At 54.6% G+C, this 19,331-nt stretch overlaps 1 protein-coding gene across 3 annotated transcripts in view; it reads right to left on the reverse strand.

Moving 5' to 3' along the window:
• Positions 1-756: 756 nt before the first annotated feature.
• TTLL8 (tubulin tyrosine ligase like 8) overlaps positions 757-19,331 on the reverse strand; it is a 56,625-nt gene continuing 38,050 nt past the window's right edge. The window contains exons 13-14 of one of the 3 annotated variants that reach the window (XM_074375805.1): positions 18,819-19,314; positions 757-6,962 (exon numbers count right to left, since the gene is read on the reverse strand). In XM_074375805.1, the coding sequence (XP_074231906.1) occupies positions 6,904-6,962; positions 18,819-19,314 (555 nt within the window). In that variant the 3' untranslated portion in view covers positions 757-6,903. Of the gene's footprint in view, positions 6,963-11,680; positions 19,315-19,331 lie in introns of those variants that run through there. The other 2 variants (XM_074375807.1, XM_074375804.1) reach the window with 2 other exon arrangements.

Genomic DNA, 19,331 nt, shown 5'->3' on the forward strand with positions numbered 1-19,331 from the left:
TGGGAATGAGGGAACCAAGGTGTGGTTCTGGGGCGGGCGGGTGTGAATGCCTCTGCCCCGCAGGGCACTGTCTTGTGAGTTGAGGGGCATGGAAAAGGGTGTACGGCTGGGGAGCCTGGGGAATCCTCCAGCCGTGCTGGGCCTGGGGGGACTGGGGATCTTCTTGGAACCCCAACAGGGCACCCCAAGTGTGGAGGGGAGCTGGCCCAGAGTAGCACCATTCCCAGGCAGGCATCTTGGGCAGGCGGGTCCCTGGGGTGAGCCCAGTGCGGACACAGGAGTCTCTCAGGCCCTTGTCTGAGCCCACGTGCTCCTGAACTGGACTCAGGCTTGAGGCAGGAATGAACCTGGGGAACACCTGAGGGAGCTTCAGCCCCAGAGGACCGGACCCACTGGCAGACATCACCCAAGACCATGGTCCCCACCATCCTGCCACCCTGTCCCAGGAGCCAGAGCCTGGCCTCCTTTCCTCCTGGCCAGCGCCTCATCCCTGCTTCCCCCAAGTCCAGAACACATGTGGGCAGGGACTTGGGGGTCACTGCTGGGCTCTGGGCACCCAGCCCATGTGCTGGTGAGGCAGAGCGGATGGGGATGGAGCCCCAGTCCTGGCAGCTTCACCTGTGATCACAGCAACCCCTGTGACCTGGTGCAGGCAGCAGCAGGCGGGCGTGTTTGGGGGCCCAGGAAGTCCAGCCGCAAGTCTTCTCGCTGTCCCTGGCCTGGCCTGCTCTGAGTCAGGTCACCAGAGCACCCTTGGCCTCCGGGTCAGCGAGATGCGTGAGTCAGAAGAGAATGCGCTGGTGCTGCGTGGCCAGATGCTGCCCCAGGCCAGGCCAGGAGGATGCAGGCCTCGGTCGTTAGGCCTGAGGCCCAGAGTGAGCGCCACAATCTGCTTTACTAGAATGGGGGGGGGGGGGACAGGTAGGGACCACTGCACCAAATGACTCCATGGCACTGTGTCTACCTGGAGCGAGGAGGCCCCACGTGGCCTGAGAGACACCGCAGTGCACCCCTCCCCATGGCCACCCCAGGACAGGCCCACACCAGGTGATACAGCTGGCACCCTGTACCCATACCATCTCAGTGCCGAGGAGCCACATGCAGGTGATGAGAAGCGGAGGGCAAACCAGCCACGTGACTTCATGGGGGAGCCAGGCCCATGGGGGTAGGAGCACTGTGGGGACCGGCCCTCTCCCCTGGGCTCCTGTCTTGTATCTGAGGACTGCGGGCTACGGACCCTCCCAATGTCCACAAAGAACTGGCCCTCTCGACCCCTTGCAGGTCCCCTGTCCCTTGCAGACTGAGGTGACTGGGACACCCCAACCTGAAACCAAAGAGGCCGCAGGGCCTCCCCCCCACCTTCAGTCTCCACAGCCTGCAGGGCCCGCTGAAGCCGGAGGGCCCAAAGACCCCCTGCGGCAGGGCCTGAGAGATCTGACCCGTGCAGATGCCCCCTTTGCCCCTTTGCTCAGCGCCAGGTTGGAAGGAGGTGCTTAGGTGCAAAGAACCTGGACCAGCACAGCCAGACTTTTGTTGAATAAATGAGCAAACAAGTGACCACTGGGGCGCAGGGGGGTGCCCTCCAGCAAGGAGGGGCTGCAGAGAGGGGTTCTTGGGGAGGAGGCCGCGCACGGGAAGCTGTCATTCCCACCTGCCCACGCAGGTGTCCTCCTCCAGCGCAGGTTGTGGGGATGCCGGTTGTGGGGTGAGGGGAGCCGTGCGGGTTTCGGGACCTGGGTGGGTGTACGGATGTGGCCCATGGGTAGTGAGCGGCCCAGGATGCGGGCATGGGGCGCAGGCAGCGGGAGGGCTTTGGGGCAGGGCTCCGTAAGAAATACCATGGTGAAGATTGCACAATTTCGCTAAAATAACTGTATACAAGGTTCCTCATCCATGTGTAGGCTTTCAAAATACAAGCCACGCTCTGGAGACCGCGGGGCCTGGGCGCGAAGGTCTGGTCCTGGTCCTCGGCGTCATGGGGTCCACAGGCCGCCGCCCCGCTCGCCGCCCAGGGGCACGAAGCAGGAGCCCTGCTGGATCGCGGCGCGGAAGGAGCTGCAGCGCTTGCAGGCACCGGCGGGCGGCAGCAAGCCGCGGCACACCAGGCACGGCGGCGCTCGGAGGGCCCCTGGTAGCCCTGGGAGGGTCGCGGTGAGGGAGAGAGAGACAGCGCGCGGCCCCAAGACGGCGCCCACCTGCAGTGAAACCGAGTCCACCTCCCCAGGCCGCACCTCCTGCTCAGACCACGCCCAACCTGCCCAGGCCCCCTCCCAGCCCCAGGCCGCGCCTCCTTCCCAGACCACGCCCACCTGCCCAGGCCCCCTCCCAGCCCCAGGCCGCGCCTCCTCCCCAGACCACGCCCACCTGCCCAGGCTCCACGTCCAGCCCCAGGACGCGCCCACTGAACCCACACACCTGTCCCCAGACAAGGTCCATCGGTCTGTGAAATCACGTCCACCACCCCAGACCACGCCCACAGGTCCCACAAACCACGCCTGTTGCCCCAAGACCTCGTCTCTGGCCACATTCACCAGACCCTGAGACTGTGCTCCTATGGCGTGCTCACCTCAGGCTCGCCCACCTCAAGGCTGCCCTCACCTCCTGCAAAACCAGTGGCTAGCTGGGCGGTCAGTCCCCGCTGGCTCCCAAGCCCACTTAATCCCGCACAGACCCCACCCAGCTGTCCCCAGTTCTCAGGAAAGCCCAGACCTACACTCAAGACCTCCACTCAAGGCCAAGGGGTGAGGCCCTGGGGCCATCGCGTCTCTGAGGTGAAGGCTGCAGGGATCAGGGAGGTCCCCTCGGCCCTGCTCATCTTCCTCCACCCCCAGGTCGGGGTGGTCCCAGGCAGGGGAGCAAGGCTGGGGCACTGGCCCTGGCCCTCCCACTGTGGGGAGGCAGGCAGAGGGCTTGCTAGAGGAAATGTGCAAAGGCAAGGTCTCTGGAGCCCACAGCCCCACAACTATCCCCGAGTCAACCCCCAAAGCCAGCCTGGGTGTCCAGCCTCAGGAGCAGGACCCAGGAGCAGGGCCCAGCAGCACCCACCTAGCACCCCTGGACTGCCCCTCAGGCCCTGCTTAGGAGGCTGGGCAAAGGATGCCTGCAGCCCCACAGAGGGCCATGTGGGCACAGGAGGGACTTTGGGGACCCAGGTCCTCCAGTCCCCATCCCACAGGTGCCTGAATAGGGGGCAATTTCTCCAGCTCTTCCTCTAGCCCTTAACCTGCCCTGCCCTCCTTGAGACAGCCGTGCCTGGAAGGGCCCAGCTCCTGAGCTCAGCCCTGGAGCTCGAGCCTGGACCCCGACGGGCTGGGGCGGGAGCCAGAGCTGAGGACTGGGCAGCAGCACCGTGCCCACTGCCAGCGCACTGACCCAGCGGCCAGAGCCCCAGGCAGGTCAGTGGCTGAAGTGAGACCGGAGTATCAGAGCCAGGGTTTCACCAAGAATGATGGATGAGCCCCCATCCATCAGAAGCTGTTCTGCCCACTGGCCACCTGGCACCCGGGGGAGCCATCCGCCTTACAGGCAGGCTGGGTTCTGGGCTGGCCACTCAGGATGCCGGTCCGCGGGTCCAGGAGGTGGTGAGCTCGTTGGGTGAGGGTCCTGTGGCTGGTGGTCCCAGCAGTGGTTGTGACAGGCAGGGGTGCTGTGCAGAGGCTGCTGCTTCCCGAGGATTTTCACTCAGTCCCTCAACACCGCAGGACGGGTAAGGCCAGCAGGTGGGGGGATCACATGCCCCTCCAAGAGGCCGGGACCTTGGCCAGCCTCCCACAGGCCTCTGTCCTCATCCTTGGGGCCTCTAGCCTCTGCCCTTGCTCTGCAGTGCCTCCCCACCAGGTCTCTGGCCTTCCTCAGGGGTTGGGGTGGGCCTGCGCAAGCTCCCTGCCCACCCCTGCCATGCTGGGGCCCATGAGTCAGGCCTCAGAAGGCTGGCTGCCGGCCTGCTGCAGCTTCTGCTGGGGGCGGGCCGGGAGGACGGGGTCTCCCAGGCTTTCCCCACCTTGGAGCCAGGGCGGCGCCCAGCCAGCAACGGCCTGCCCAGAGTGCCATGGGCTGAGACACGAGGCCTCAGAGCCGCCCACTTCCAGCGACCTGTGCTGAGTCACTCCTCCCTGGGGCCCAGGCAGGTCTTGGGGGGTGGGCTGGAGCAGGGCCACCCAGCCCCTGTGCAAAGCAGCCCCAGAGCTCCCTGAGCCTCCAGCAGATGCTGAGGCACAGCCCAGGAATGGGGCCTTCCCAAGGGGCTGGGGCCAGCCTGTCCCACAGGACGTGCCAGGGCCTGCGCGACATGGAGGCTGTAGCAGGCAGGTTGTCTGGGCACAGGGCGGGGCAACGGAGGCTTTGGGGTGGGCAGGCAGAGAGGCTGGGGGCTGCTCTACTGGCAGCGCTTTGCCCATCAGTGCACCCCAGGGCTCAACAGGGCCCAGCCTGGGGCCAGAATAGATGGAGACTGGGCCAGCTCCAAGCCGAGGAGGACAGGGCCAGGCCCTGGTGGTGAGGGGCAGCTGACTGTGACGAAGGAAGCCGTCCCATTTAGGGCTGGGGCCGAGGGGCTGAGAAGCTGGAGAGCCGGGTGTTGTACACCCTGGGGTAGAAGAGGAGGTGGGGGGTGCTTAAGGCGCATGGGGAGTGCAGCTCCAATGTGGATGGGGTATCCACTCAGGAACTGGTACTCTGGGATCCAGACCAACCCTTCTGGGAAAAAACACCAAACCTGGAGCACAAAACATGAAAAGAATCTTAAAAGCAACAAGAAAACTGGCAAAGTAGCAAGGAATGATCAGGTGGGTATGGGGCTCAGAGAGGGAGGAAGCCCTTCCTTCTGGGGCTTTGCCCACCAGGCCCACACAAGGCTCGAGGTTCCAAGGCTTTGTGGGTGTGGGGCACAGAAGACACCCCCAAGAGGAGTGAGAGACACTCCACCCCTCAATAAAGCAGCATCCCCTGAAGAGTGACACCCTGGCACAAGGGTGAGCCCAAAATACAGCCCCCCCCCCCCGGGACGGGACCGCCAGGAGTGTCTGCAGTGCTGAGCAATGTGGGAGGAAACCCCAGAGAAACTGGAGCCCCAGGCTAACCCTGGAACAGACCTCGGTGACAAACCCTTACCCCTGGGCTCGGGTGGGGCAGGGAGGGCATGGAGCACCCAGCTCTGAACGTGAGAGGGTGCGGGCAGCCTTCTCCGGGAGAGGAGGGCCTGGCGGGGCAAAAGCCAGTTGGGGGAAGACTCACCTACATTCTGGAAGGAAGGCAAAGAGTCCCCGTAATTAATTTTTTAGAGAAAATAGCTGTTTATAATAAAGTGTGAGAGTGCCCACAGAAACAGTAGCACAAACGTGACCAAAGGCGTCAACTATTAGAGTCTCAGACACAGTACAAACCGATTCCACAGCGTCATGCAACTTAGAAATTACAGGCAGAGGGAAGACGCTGTCAAGAGTAACCAAGTTTACTAAAAGGGAGAGCTTCTAAAAGTGAAGCTCTAATAAGTAAATTTAAAATTTCAATGGATGGGATTGAACACTGGGCTAGACACTGACAGGAACAAGACGAGCTGGAAGACAGAGAAGGGGGCACGTGCAGACTGCAGCGCAGGGAGCCAACACATCAGACAGTGGACAGAGGTAAGAGACAGGGCGAGAGAAGGTTTCAGCCAGCATCCCACCTGAGCTCCCCAGGGAAGGAGACAGAGAGTGGGGCGGAGGCAATATTTAAAGAAGTAACAGCTGGAAGTTTCTCATAATCGATTGATGTGAGTGTGCAGGTTAGAGATGTCCAAAGACTCCCAGTTTGAATAGATAAAAATAAAACCACACCCAGACCCATCACACGCACACGCACACACACAAACACATACACATACATACACACACACACACACACACACATACACATACACATACACACACATACACACATACACACACACACATACACACATACACACACACACACACACACACATACACACACACACATACAAATAGTCCTAAATGAAGCAGGCAGTTAACACAGACAGCTCACTCTGGGAAAGCCACAGGCTAGGCTGTATTCTCGCAGAGCAGCGGGGAAAGCCAAGACGGTGGAGTGCTGCCTCCACCGTGCTGCGGGAAAGTTGCTGGCAACCTGGCCTCCTTCTGTGGACAGTCTGTCTCTTTCAAGAGTAAGCGTGCGAAAAATTTTTAAAAAAGGAGAGATTCCAGATTGAAAGTTCGGGTCTTGTGGAGGGTGAAGTGGCAGTGACGCTAAGGCGGGTGGAGGCAGAAACAAAACAACAGAATTAACTGCAGGACAACAAGAGAGAGCAGTCAGGAGTGGGGCCTCAAGTTCTCCAAGCCTGAAGGCCAGTGTACTGTCCGGGTGGGAGTAAAAGTGTGGTTTTCTCAACTTTAGACTTTGATAACCTCACCATGTAACTAGTAATTCCTGGGCAGCCACCGAAAGACCAGAAACAGAGTGTGTAACCTCCAAACTAGAAGACGGAATCACTGAAATGAGAAAAGAATAACGAACACAGCGCAAGAACAAAGAGAAAAAGGAACGTGAAATGGGGGAGAATAAACAGAAATCAAACGCACTCAGACGCCGACCTGGTTGCCAGGCTCCCGGACGGCCCCCAGTGACCCTGCCTCTGGCATCCGTGCCCTTGGGCAAGCCCCTCCGACGCTGTGCCAGGATTGGTGTGTGACCAGCAGAATGAGCGGCGGGTGACTTCTCAGGCCGGGCCACAGAAGCCATGCGACTGCAGTCTGTCGAATCCCTGCTCTGGAGGAAGCTCCGTCATGCTGTGAGGTCACTCAGGCAGCCCTTTGGAGAGGCCCACGTGGCCAGGGAGCGAGGCCTCCAGCCACAGCCGTGTGAGCCAGCCGTCGCGGAAGTGGCTGCCCCGCCCCGGTCAGGCCTTCAGATGACGCAGCTTGGCCAAGGCCTGGAGCCAGTACCACAAGGTGAATCCTGAGCCTCTGCAATGTGTGGGATGATTAGTGTGTGTTGTTCGGGAGTGATCTGGTGTGCAGAATCCACGTACAGGTGTACATATATGATCACATAAAACGTAACCACTAGGTGCACTGGTTAAAAGACTGTGGTCAGTCTGAATTTAAAAGGTCAAATTTTATGCAGATAAATATCTGAGATGTGAGACTAGAGAATGATCCAGAGGAAAAAACATACCAGGTAAATTCTAAGCAAAATAAAATTAACAGAGTCTGAAGAAATATGAAGCCAAAGTGGACAGGATCTTAAGAAACTGAAGCATCCCCGAAGATTCTTATCCTACTTGGCTTAGGAACTGATGGAAGCAGCAGACAGGAAGTGTCAGTAAGAATGTGAGAGGTCTGAACAACACAGTAAACCAACCTGACCCCACTTCTGATAACCAGCAACTGCAGAGCACACATTATTTTCAAGCACCAAGGAGCCCTGACCACATAAAGCACCCACAACAAACGCCTGTGTGTCGAAGTGACACAGACAATGGTGTCCGATCAAAATACAGTTACACCAACAAGAAAATACAGCCTAACTCTGAAACCTGACGCTAACGCACTTACAGGAAACCAATGTCTACGTAACTTAGAGACCAGAGAAATAACTGTAATGAAAGTTAGAAGACACTGACTTGAATAATACTGAAAATACTACATTAAAAAGTTCATACGCAGCTGAAGCAGAAAGCAAAGGGAAATTGCCATTCTTAAATACACTTAATATATTAAAAAGAAGAAATGCTGAAAACTACGAACCAACCATTGAGTTCAGGAAGTTAGAAAAAGAACAAACCCAAATAATAAAAATCAAGCAAAAGTAAGCGAAATGGAAAGTCCAGCCAAGCTGGAGGCTGGTTCTCGAGAAGCCGGATAAAGGGGTGCGCCCCGGTGACGCTGACGGGGGCGCAGTGTTAGACGCGTAAGTGAGACATCACTGCTCGCCCCCAGAGAGTACAGACAGCAAAGGAAGACAAGGTCCGTTTCCCACTCACGCATCGGCCAAGCCACTGACGTGAACAGGGTGAGGCGACCATCTCCACAGAGTCAGGAAAAACACCCAGTAAGTTGTGTCATTCTTGATTAAAAAAAGAAAGAAAGAAAAGGCAGGAAGGAAGGAAGAGAGGGAAGACGGAGGGAAGGAGGCAACTCTCAGCGAACAGGCCGCGCGGCAGGAGCAGCTGCCCTCTGATGGTGTGCGTCTGTGAAGCCTTCCGGCTGGCCTGGTGGACGGGCTCCCGCCCCCCTCAGCCCTGGAGCATCCAGCCAGGGCATCCACAACCTGCCAGGACCAGGGTGTGCGTTCACAACACCGTGGGCTGCAGGGTCAGCAGACAAACGCCGATGAGATACTCAACATGTAAGCACAGATAACTGGGAAATAAAATTTAAAACACTATTTATGTCACTGATATGCGGAATCATTAAAAAAAAAAAAAAAGTCAAACTCATAGAAACAGAGTAGAAAAGTGGCTGCCAGGGTCTGGGGGCAGGGGAAACAGGGAGAGGTCAGGGAAAAGGAGGAAACACTCAGTCACAAGCGACGAAGGCCTGAGAACCAGCTGTAAGACATGGCGACCAGGCCGCAGGCAGGGCATCACTGAAACTTGCTAAGAGTGGATCTTAAACGTTCTCACCAAGAAAAAAATGTATTAAAGTAGCAAAATGTACTAATAAAGACACATTTATAGAAGTGTCAAATATACCAAATACATAGGACTAAATATCAAATTTTAAATGGAAAAACCTCCATGCTGAAAATACTGCTTAGGAAAACTAAAGAATGTGAGTGTTGAGACGCATCTCAACATGGCCTGGAGGTCTCGGTGCTGTAACGATGCCACTTCTCCCTAAAGTGATCGACAGAGTAGACGTGGTTCCAATCACAACACGCCAGGCTGTTTCTGTAGAACTCTACACACTGATTCTAAAAGTTACATGGAAGCTCAAAAGACAGAACAGCCCCGGAGGCCTCGGGAAGGAAACTGCTGGGGAACTTAACTACTGCTTTTCAAAACTTACCTCAAAGCTGCAGTAATTAAGAATTAACTGTGGTCTTGGCATGAGGATAAGCCAGTAACTGATGGCACAGAACTGAGAACTCAGAATTCATTGCAGAGAGTGTTTTTGACAAAGATGCCAGAGCAATTCAATGGGAGAAAGGAAAGTCTTCAACACCGGTTCTGGGTCAGCTGGTACTTGAGACCTGCTCAAAAACTAACTCAGGATGGATCACGGACCCAAATGGGAAAGTCGACATCGTAAAGCTTCTAGGAGACCTAGGAGACTGTCCTTATGACTGCGGGGGAAGCAGAGTTACCTTAGGCAGGGTGCCCAAAGCACTAGCCGCAAAAGGAAAGCTGATAAATTGCACTTCATAAAATATTTCTACTCTCCAAAAGGCCTCACTAAGAAAGTGAAAACACAAACCACAGACTGGGAGGAAATATTACCAATACACATATATGAGAAATAAATATACAGAATATATAAAAACCACAGCAAATGAATAACAAGAGACAAAGGACCTAATTTAAAAATGGGTAAAAGACTTCAACAAGCACTCACAGGGAAGGACAAGAGCGGCCAGTGAACAGAAAGCACAGTGCTCAGTGTGACTGGGCGCCAGGGGACAAAGCACAACCGCGACGAGAGACCCACCCCCACCAGCCTGGCTGAAAGCAGGACGTGACAATTCCGAGTGCTGGCGAGGACCTGGGGCCACCCCCAGCTCTCACGCTGCTGGGGGGACGGACACGTCGCAACCACTCAGGGAGACGGCTTGGCAGCTTCTTCTAAAGCAAGGTCTGAGCGTCCCCCATGGCCTGTGGCGCCACCCCGGGTACATAACCAGGAGAAAGGATGCACGCATCTGAGTGGAGGCTTGCGCCGGGGTGGCAGGGCACCTGCATTTGTGACAGTCCTGAAGGGGAGGTAACCTGCCTTCCATTCACAGCTCAAGCACACGCACTGGGGCACACTCACACAACCAGACGCCGCTCGGCAGGGAAAATGGTGCAGGACGGATGCACTCAGCGCGGCTGCCGCCCTGGGCGAAGGAGGACGGACACAGGGGAGCCTCGCCGTGTGGATCCACGAGTGACACCGCAGCCTGTGTGGACTTAACTCAGACAGTGGCCACCCCAAGGGCAGGAGGTAGAGGGGATGGGGCACAGGGACTTTCCGAAGTGAGCAGTGTCACCTGTCTCGATCGGGGTGGTGATCGGACAGGCAAACATGTCACCCTGTGTCTACTTAAGACCTGAACTTACCGTTTGGAAGTTGTGCCTTAACACTGCGTAAAGGGAGATAGTATTTACTGTGACATAAAAAGCCATCAAATAACAAACTATTATATACAGAATAAACAACGAGGTCCTACTGTGCAGCACAGGGAACTACATTCAATACCTTGCAATAGCCTGTAATGAAAAAGAATATGAAAAGGAGTGTATGAATGCATAACTGAATCACTCTGCTGTACACCTGAAACTAACACAACATTGTAAACTGACTATACTTCAATCAAAAAACAAAAACAAAAACAAAAACAAAAATAGCCAGGGGAAAAAAACCTACTAAAACACATGCCAGACCTCTACCCTGAAAAACCACGAAACACGACTGAGAGAAAATCAAAGATGCCCGGATTGAATGGAGTTGATGTGATGGTGGCTTGAAAGGCTCAACGTAGGAAGCTGTGAGGTCTCCTCTCTGCAGTTCAAGGTGACCTCAGTCAAAACCCCAGCAGTTTGTCTCCCCTCCCTCCCTCCCTCTCTCCCTCTCCTTTTTCCCTTCTCTCGAGGTTGACAGGCTGACCTTGGCATCTATATGGAAACGCAAGGGGCAGAGAGCCACAACGCCTGCTGGTGCAGAGCGTGCCTCCCGCGCTGCTGGCGGCGCGGCCCTGGTGACCTGCTGTCACCCACGGACGGTGTGGCACAGGCTGCAAGCACCTGGCCTGTTGCCTGGCTGTCATGAGACACACACACCCTGGGCAGCCCTGGCGCGAGGACGAGGGTCATGCGGTGCTGGCCGGAACCCAACCGGTAGCCTGGCAGCAAGTGCCGCCAGTCCCGCTGAAGCCCCCCAGCCGAGGCCGCGGGGCCGGGTAGGTCGCAGGGTGCCCCGCGCCACCCCCGCAGCGCAAGCCGACGCGGACGCACGAAGGCCTAGAATAACCCCAGACAGGTGGTGATGGCGTCAAAGCCAGCCCGTGGGGGGCGAGCAAACGCTGGGGCGCTGGGACCCCCCCCGTCCCGCCCCCCCCCCCCCCCGTCACCCGCGGCGCGGCGGGGAGGGCCCACAGCCTTCTTCTCTTGCGGGAGGGCCGACAGGAGGCGAGTCCTCGCGTCCCGGCCCCCGCCCCGAGCAAGGCAACCCGAGCACGTGCAGCGCGCGCGGCAGTGGGCTGGCGGCCGGCCGAGTCGCGGGCGCGGCGCTCGCCTTCCTTGAGCGGCCCTCGGGACTTGGCGGTGTGCACCCCGAGCGGCCCGGCAGCCTCGCCTGGAGCTGCCGCGGGAGCAGCGCCGGTGCCCACGGGCCGGAGGCGCCTGCGCCCCGAGTCCCCTCCTCGGGCCTGCGTGGGCCCCTGGAGGGGATGGAGCTGCTGGCCAGCTGCCTTCTGTCCTCCCTGCGAACCGGCCACGCGGCCCGAAGACGGCCAGGGGGTCGGAGCGTCTGGCGGAGCCTGAGGGACCCGATGTTGGGAGGCGGCGCCGCAGGGAGGAGGTGGGCGCGCGGAGGGCGGCGGAACCCGCGGGCTGGGGGATGCAGCCCCTGCAGAGCCGCGCCTTGAGACGGGTTCTCACCCCAGTCCAGCAGCACGCGAAACCCAGAACCGCTTCCCGTTAGAAAGGCCTCGGGGGGCTCAGCGTCCTGACCGGGTGCAGGGCCGGCTGCCCCGCCCTCTGGCCGCAGCTCAGAAGGGGCTGTCGGGGTGGCTTCCGCCGGACAGGAGGCTCCCGGAGGGTCCAGGGGCCGGTGGAGAGAAGGGTGCGTTTGGAAAACGAATGTGGGAGCGGATTCTGGCGCCCAGCGTTGGTGGAACGAAGCAGCCTTTTGCGGGAAGAGCTACGCTGGCGAAGGGACGGCGGCCAGACCCACGGAGGCGGCGCCTGTGCGCGCGGTGCGGGCCCAGGGCCCTGCTTCCGAAGGCGAAGCAACCGGGAAACGGCCAGCCTCCGAAACAGGCCCTCTCGCGGGCAGAGCCAGGCCTCGCTGGAGAAATGGATTAAGGCGCATAATCGTGGCCGGGAGCCCCCCGGGAGGGGCACAGGGCTTGCCACTGGGACTCCAGGGGGCAGTGGACCCCCCACTGCCCCCCACTGCGGTGTGGGGACTGTGCATGTGCGGGGGGGGGGGAGGCAGTGAGCATGTGTGCGCGCAGATGACTCCTGTTGGGAGACACTCCCTGGGACTCTGGTGCCCTCCGACGTTCTTTCCAGGTGCACTTGGTCCATGCAAGGCCCTGACCACCCGCACCTGGGCCACTCCTCGGGGCGAGGTGATGCCTCCTTCCAGGACAAACAGCAGACCTCTTACTGCCTCCCGAGAAAGCGGTGGACCCCCAGACCCAGTGCCCTTCAGCAGTGGCTTGGGCCCACTGTACGAGCCCCACCCATCTGGCCACAGTGCATCACCCCGTGCCCTGCCACAGATTGGCTGATGCTCACAGCTGCCACGAGTGATGGAGTCATTCATCTCCACCCTGGAGTCACGGGTCTTCTGCCAGCATCCACGCGACAGCCATAAGCCGGGCCCACAGCTTGTAAGGAGGGGAAGGCAGCCCAGTCCCTGCAGTTGGCAGGGAGGATGCCTCTGGGACGCACAGCAGAGTCCAGGGCCCTGGGGGATGTGGCTGAGGTCAGTGTCTGTCGCAGGTTGGTGCTGATGATGGTCATCTTAAATGCACATGAGACAAAATGAATGGATTCGGTGCCAACCTCTGCTGGTCAGGTCAATCAGGGTGGCAGGTGAAAACTCACCAGGGGCTAAGAGGATGTGGGACGAAGGGTGGATTATCAGAAGTGACGGTCCTCCTTGGGTCTCCCAAATGGCCTACATAGTTTGTTGGGTGGGCCAAGAACCAGGTCCTGATCACCATTCTCAGCATCACGCTTGCAGTGAGCAGTCCTGGGGGATGAGGTAATGTTTCCCTCCAGGACAAGAGCAGGCTTGCTTACTGCTTGTTAGAAGAGTGGCGGATGCCCCAGGTTCAGGGTCCCTCGGCTGTGATGCAGACTCACCGTGTGTGGCATGCACCTGGGCCCTATCGTGTCCTTCCCACACGGCTGACACAATGTATGGATGTGCACGCTGCCTGCTGTGACACAAGTGACAGAGTCCTTCATCTCCCACCCAGGAGTCACAAGTCTTCTGCCAGCATCCACACATCAGCCATGGCTAAGCCAGCCGCTTGCAGGGAAGGGAAAGCACATCCCGGACTGGGCAACTTCTCTTTGGCTCTAAGTTATCCAGAGGAATGAAGCAGAACCATGAGATCCTGGACTCGGAGCCTGGTTCTCTGACTGGGGAGACTTTTGGAGTTGGGGGAAGTAAGTGTATTTTGTTTGCAGAAGGTAAGTGAATACTGGTGACCAGGAGACTGGACTGTTGTGTATTTGGTCACTGCTCAGAACATATTCCGTCCACCTCCCCCACCCCCACTGAGAAGCACCCTTCCTCGCCCGCTGACGAGTTCGGCCGGATGTGATGTGCACAGAAGCTCTCGTATCCCTGCAAGGTTTGACTTGCCCTCTCATGTTTATATCATCTGCCGCTTGAAGACAACGCCCTGGGGAGCCACTGGTCCCAGGAGGAGGAGACACGTGGAGCAGATCAAACCCAACCTGCAGCCCGGAGCCTGGCTCAGCCTTCCCCAGTGGAACCCAACATCGCTACAGCCGACCTGAAGACATGTGAGAAACAAATGCTTGCTGAATAAATACCGTTGAGATTGGGGAGGTGGGTATCTTTGTTATGTAGCGTTTTCGCTACAGAAACAAGGCTTAAAAGATAGCAAAACAGACAACTGGGACAGTATAGAGTCCAAAAACAGAGCAATATATATACAGTCACCTGTTTTATGAAGATGGTGCAGTTAGGAAAACACGGTGTCTTCAACATATCATGCTGAATTAGTTGAACATCCAAGTAAAAAATAATGAGTCTTGACTCCTACGTTATACCACACACTAAAACAGTTCCAGATAGAATATAGCTCTAAATGTGAAAACTGAAACAATACAACCTTAAGAAGAAAACAGGAGCGACTGTTTTGACTTTGGGATACACAAAGATTTTGCAAACAGAAAACATTAAGTGCTAATCATAAGAGAAAAACTGATGCCGGAATATACTGAAATTAATAATTTATGTGCACCAAAAGATACTATGAAGAGAGTGAAAAGCAAACCGTAGAAGGAAAGAAGATATTTTTAATACATATATTCACCAAAGGACTTGTATCCAGAACATATAGAGAGCTCCTACAAGTCGACAGGAGTAGGTAACAGAAAAATTTGCCCAAATACAAAAGAGTAGTTTGCAAGCGTATGTTCAAATGGACTGTAAAAATGTGCTGAATTTCTTCAATCATCCGATAAATGCAAATTCAAGCTATCTTTCTTGTGAATCCAGTATACATCTACTAGAATGGCTAAAATAAAAGGACAGACAATCTCTAGTGTTGGCAAGAGTGTGGAGTAACTGGAAGAGTGTGGTGGGATGTACAGTGGCCCAGTCACACTGGGAAATTCCTTGAGTGTCTACCAAAGCTGAATGCATAGCCCAGCAATTCCATTCCTACAGAAAGGTGTATACACGTTCACCATAAGCGAGAGTGTTCACAGCAGCACTATTTGTAATAGTCTGAGCCAGAAACAATGTAAATGCCTATCAGCAGCACATGTAAAAAGTCTGAGCCAGAAACAATGTAAATGCCTATCAGCAGCGCATGTAAATAAATGGTGGTTGAGAACAAATTTTAATACCTGCAAGAAACCAAGGCTAGCCTTCCATCTGACTCAACACCCAACCAGGTGAGGTGCATTTCAGGAATGTAGGGTTGGTTTAACATTAAAAAATCAATTGATGTTAAGTGCTAAGGGTAACTTCTTAGAAAAAGAAAAATCTATTGATGTCATTTACCACCTTAATGTTATAAATAAAAAAAAACATGATAATCTCATAGATGCAAAAAAGGTCATTGAGAAAATTCACCGCACATTCCCAATAGGAATTCTTGGTAAGGATTAGAAAGAAACCTCTTTAACTACACTTTTACATCTAGGTGTCATATCCATGCCTTTATTAAGACCTACGGCAAATGTCACTATAAATGAGGAAATGTTAGAAACATTCCCTTTAAAATCAGGAATTCAATAATGTGCGAACATTGCACAGGAGGTTCTAGCTGGTACAGTAAGACAAGACATTAGGGACAACAAGATTGGAGAGGAAGATACAAAGCTACCTGCCCATGATATAATTATTTACACAGAGTAATTTCATTTAGAAATTTAAAAGAAGATATGTACAAATTTTTAGAAAATGGGAGAGTTTAGAAATGTGGCAATTAGAAAACTGACATATAAAAGTCAGTTTCATTCTGTATGCCAGCAGCAAACCATGAGAACATTTACAGAGAGAGATGACACTATGTGCAGTAGTATCTGAGTATCAAGTAACAAAAATAAATCTAGCAAAAGATGTAGATGATTTCTGCTGGGAAAACTATAAAATTTAAATGCAACCTAAGTAAATGGAGAGATATGTCATGTTCATGGGTAGAAGGATATGATTTCATTAATTTGTCCATTTCCTCCAAATTGATCTATAGATTCAATGCAGATCCAACCAAAATTTCAATAGGATTTTTGGCAGAACCTGATAAGACAATTATGACATTTGCATAGAAGAGAATGAGGCCAGGAAGGACCAAGACCCGTGTGAAGATGAGCAGAGAGAGGCATCTTGCCCCACCAGACACGAAGACAGTGGCACTGGTGCCAGGGGTGCAGATTCACCAGTAGGATCGACTAGAGACTCCAGAAATAGACCCACACACAGACAGAGGTGGGGTATCAATCCTGGGGGTCAGAAATACATTTTTCAATAAATAACTGAAAAAATTATCTTCATGGACAAAAGTAAAATTTGACTCTTACCTCACACCGTATACAAAAATCAGCTCCAGATGGATTAGGACTTCTATGTCAAAAACAAAATTTGAAACTCTTAGCGATAAACGTACGTAAATAATCTTTTAAACCTCAGGTAAGAAAATTTTTAAGACAAAACAGTATTGACTAAAATAAAAAAAATGACAACTTTGGCCACATTAAAAATCAATAATTGTGTAATTAAAACACAACTAAAACTATCCAAGTAAAAGCAGCCACACCAGAACAAACATGAAACTGTGTCATGAACCAAGAGTTATGATTAATCAGAATCTTTGCACCTGAGAGTCCATGGGATGAGAAACTTGAATGAATGAACAAGGTCCTGGATAGTCAATAAAATAAGGAAAAGGTATGAAAAGTATAGTGATTGCAAGGAAATGGAAAACTCAGTTGATGTAATTGTGTATGTGAAAAAACCAAAACAGTCTTCAGATATATTAACAAAAGTGATAGAAATGATAGCCAGACAGCTGGATTTTTAAAAAAATCAGTCCACAAAAATCACTTCCCTTTCTGTCAACCAGCTGCAATTTGTAGAAAACAATTAAAATTTTGATACTATTTACATTAGAATAAAAAATAGGACATATATAAGACTAAATCCAACAAAAAAGTGCAAGACCATTACAAAGAAAGTTCTAGTTTGTTGAAAGACATTAAAGGATTTACCTATGGAGAGATACACCATGTTCATAGATTGTAAGACTCAGTAATGTAAAGAAGTCAGTTCTCCCCACACTGATACGTAAATCAACTCTCAGCAAAAAATTTCATATGGGCCACAATGATGCTTCTAGAAGAAGAGGTCCTCACAACCTCAGCCTGAGGACGCAAGACACAAAAATCACCAACCATAGAAGAGAAGCTTAGCCTATTTGCGTCCATTAGAATTAAGGTGGCTTTCCATCAAAAGACACCATAAAGGAGTGAAAAGACATCACAAAGTGGGGGACAGTGTTCGCCACACAAATCAACTGAAAAAGGAGAATCCAGAATAGATGGATGTCACCCCTACAGCTCATCATGATTCTAAGGACAAATGGAATAAAGACTTGGGTGGACATTTCCCAGAAGAGGAGACCTGAATGGCCAACACACGTCTGAAAATAGGTAAGACGCGTTTTATTGGTAAGCAGGAAACTGAGCAAGCCCCACACTCTCTCTCCAGAGACAAAGACCTCCGTCCACGCCGAGTATCGGCAGCAGCGGGAGCAGCGGCCCCTGGCGTGACTGGCCAACGCGCGTCCGTCTGGCCACTCTCACAGGACCCAGTGCTCCAGGTTTAACAGCCCCCCCCCCCCGAGGTCACGTCCACTTGGAATCTATGAATGTGATCTTATTCAGAAACAGAGTCCCTGCATATGTAATCAAGGCAGATGAGTCACACTGCAGGGCAGGACCCAGTCCAACAACTGTCCTTTTAAGAGGGAAGTCTGGGCACAGCAACACACAGAGCACCGTGTGAAGCAGGGCAGAAACTGGAGTGACCATCTATGAGCCAAGGCGTCCAAGGGTTGCTAGTGGCCCCAGGAGCTGGGAGAGGCACGGAAGGATTCTTCCCTGCAGCCCAAGAGCACGGCCTTGCCAGCACCTTGCCTTCGGGCTTCTGGCCTTCAGAATAAACTGTGGTTTAAGCCACCAAGTTTGTGGTACTTTGTTTCAGCAGCTGATACACCTCCTCAGGTTGAAGGTGGTGCACGCTGTTGACACTCGCTGCTAGGAATATGCCCGTGGGAAGCCACATGGTGTACTATCGAAACCCCTGGAGAGGCAAGCTGCCATGCAGTAGGGCTGACGGGCCTTGGTGCCAGGTTGGGCGTGGGGTGGGGAGGGAGGGCGGGCCTGGAAATGTCCTCTGAGGGCCCTGCCAGCTCTGAAGGCACATGCTCCTGGTGCCTGGGGCTGGCTCCTCTGAGGGGCAGTCCATGCATGTGCCAATCCAGCAAACGTGTACTGAGCACCTGCCCCCAGGAGCTTACAATCCAGGGGGAGACAGACAACCAGCAGACAGACAGGCAAAGAGGCTGTTAGTTCCAGGGAGAGGGAGGGAGGAAGAGAAAGAGAGAGACAGAGAGACGGACAGACACCAGGTGGGCGGAGCGAACAGCAGGGGCAGATATTCCGGTGTGTCTGGGGAGGCGGGCGCACCTGGAGCAGAGCACAGTGGGTGTGTGGCCCTGGCTGGTGTCACTCTCTGGGCCATTGCTGGGTACCAGGCCCATTGGAAACTGAGCGGAGGGGCAGACACAGCCAGGCCACCCCTAGATACGTGGGGCAGCCCCACACCTGTCTACCTGGGCTCCAAGCACAAGCCCAGGACAGGCACCCAGGCCACGTGTGGTCAGCTCCAGCAGAAGCTTCAGAAAACTAAAGACAAGGGCCCAGTGATCACTGGCAGCCACCCATCTGTGGCACTTGGTGCTATTCAGATCTCAAGCTCAACCCCCCACGGCCACCACACCCCACAAGGGAGGGAGATGAGGACTGCCTCCCACCTGGTCCTGTGGAGGGGACTGCTGCTCTCGGTCCCCCCTGCTATCCCCACAACCTGGCCAGGCGCCCCAAACCCTCCCTCTAGAGGACACGGAGCAGGCAGCCCCAAGCAGCCCCGGGGCTCCGACAGGCACCAGCCCCACTCTGTTACCTGATGGCCTGGGTGGCGGACACTGGGCACCTTCCACTGTCTTCATGCTCGGCAGCACAGACCGCAGTGGGTGCACCTTTAATAAGTTTGGATCCCAGCGTTTGTCGGATTCGACTCTGGTGAGCCCAGTGTTCGGGGCGGTGTGGTCTAGATGCTGGAGGTGACAGGTGGGGAGCTCCATCCCGCTGCCAGGCTCGGAGAGGTCGCAGCTCACTTTAGCGCTTCTCCCTGCTGGCCTGTTTAAGGGCAGAGGCAAGGTGCAAGCAAGTACCTTTTCGTCCTTCATTCTCAAGTCAGGCTGGAGAGCTGTCCGTGGGGGTGCTGGAGCCAGGCCTGGCAGGGCCGAGGGGCACCTCTCCTTCAGTGGCTGAATGTTCGAGAGCGAAGATGCAGAATCAAAGGTGGAGATGGGCGGCATCTGCCTCTTGGCTTTCCTAGTGCCCACGCCTTCCACGAAGAGGTCAGAGCCCTGGAACGGGGGCAGCTCCACAGCAGGCTGGTGGAGGGGGGGCG

The sequence above is a fragment of the Camelus bactrianus genome, chromosome 12, assembly GCF_048773025.1.
Source record: "Camelus bactrianus isolate YW-2024 breed Bactrian camel chromosome 12, ASM4877302v1, whole genome shotgun sequence".
In the NCBI taxonomy this organism is placed as follows: domain Eukaryota; kingdom Metazoa; phylum Chordata; class Mammalia; order Artiodactyla; family Camelidae; genus Camelus; species Camelus bactrianus.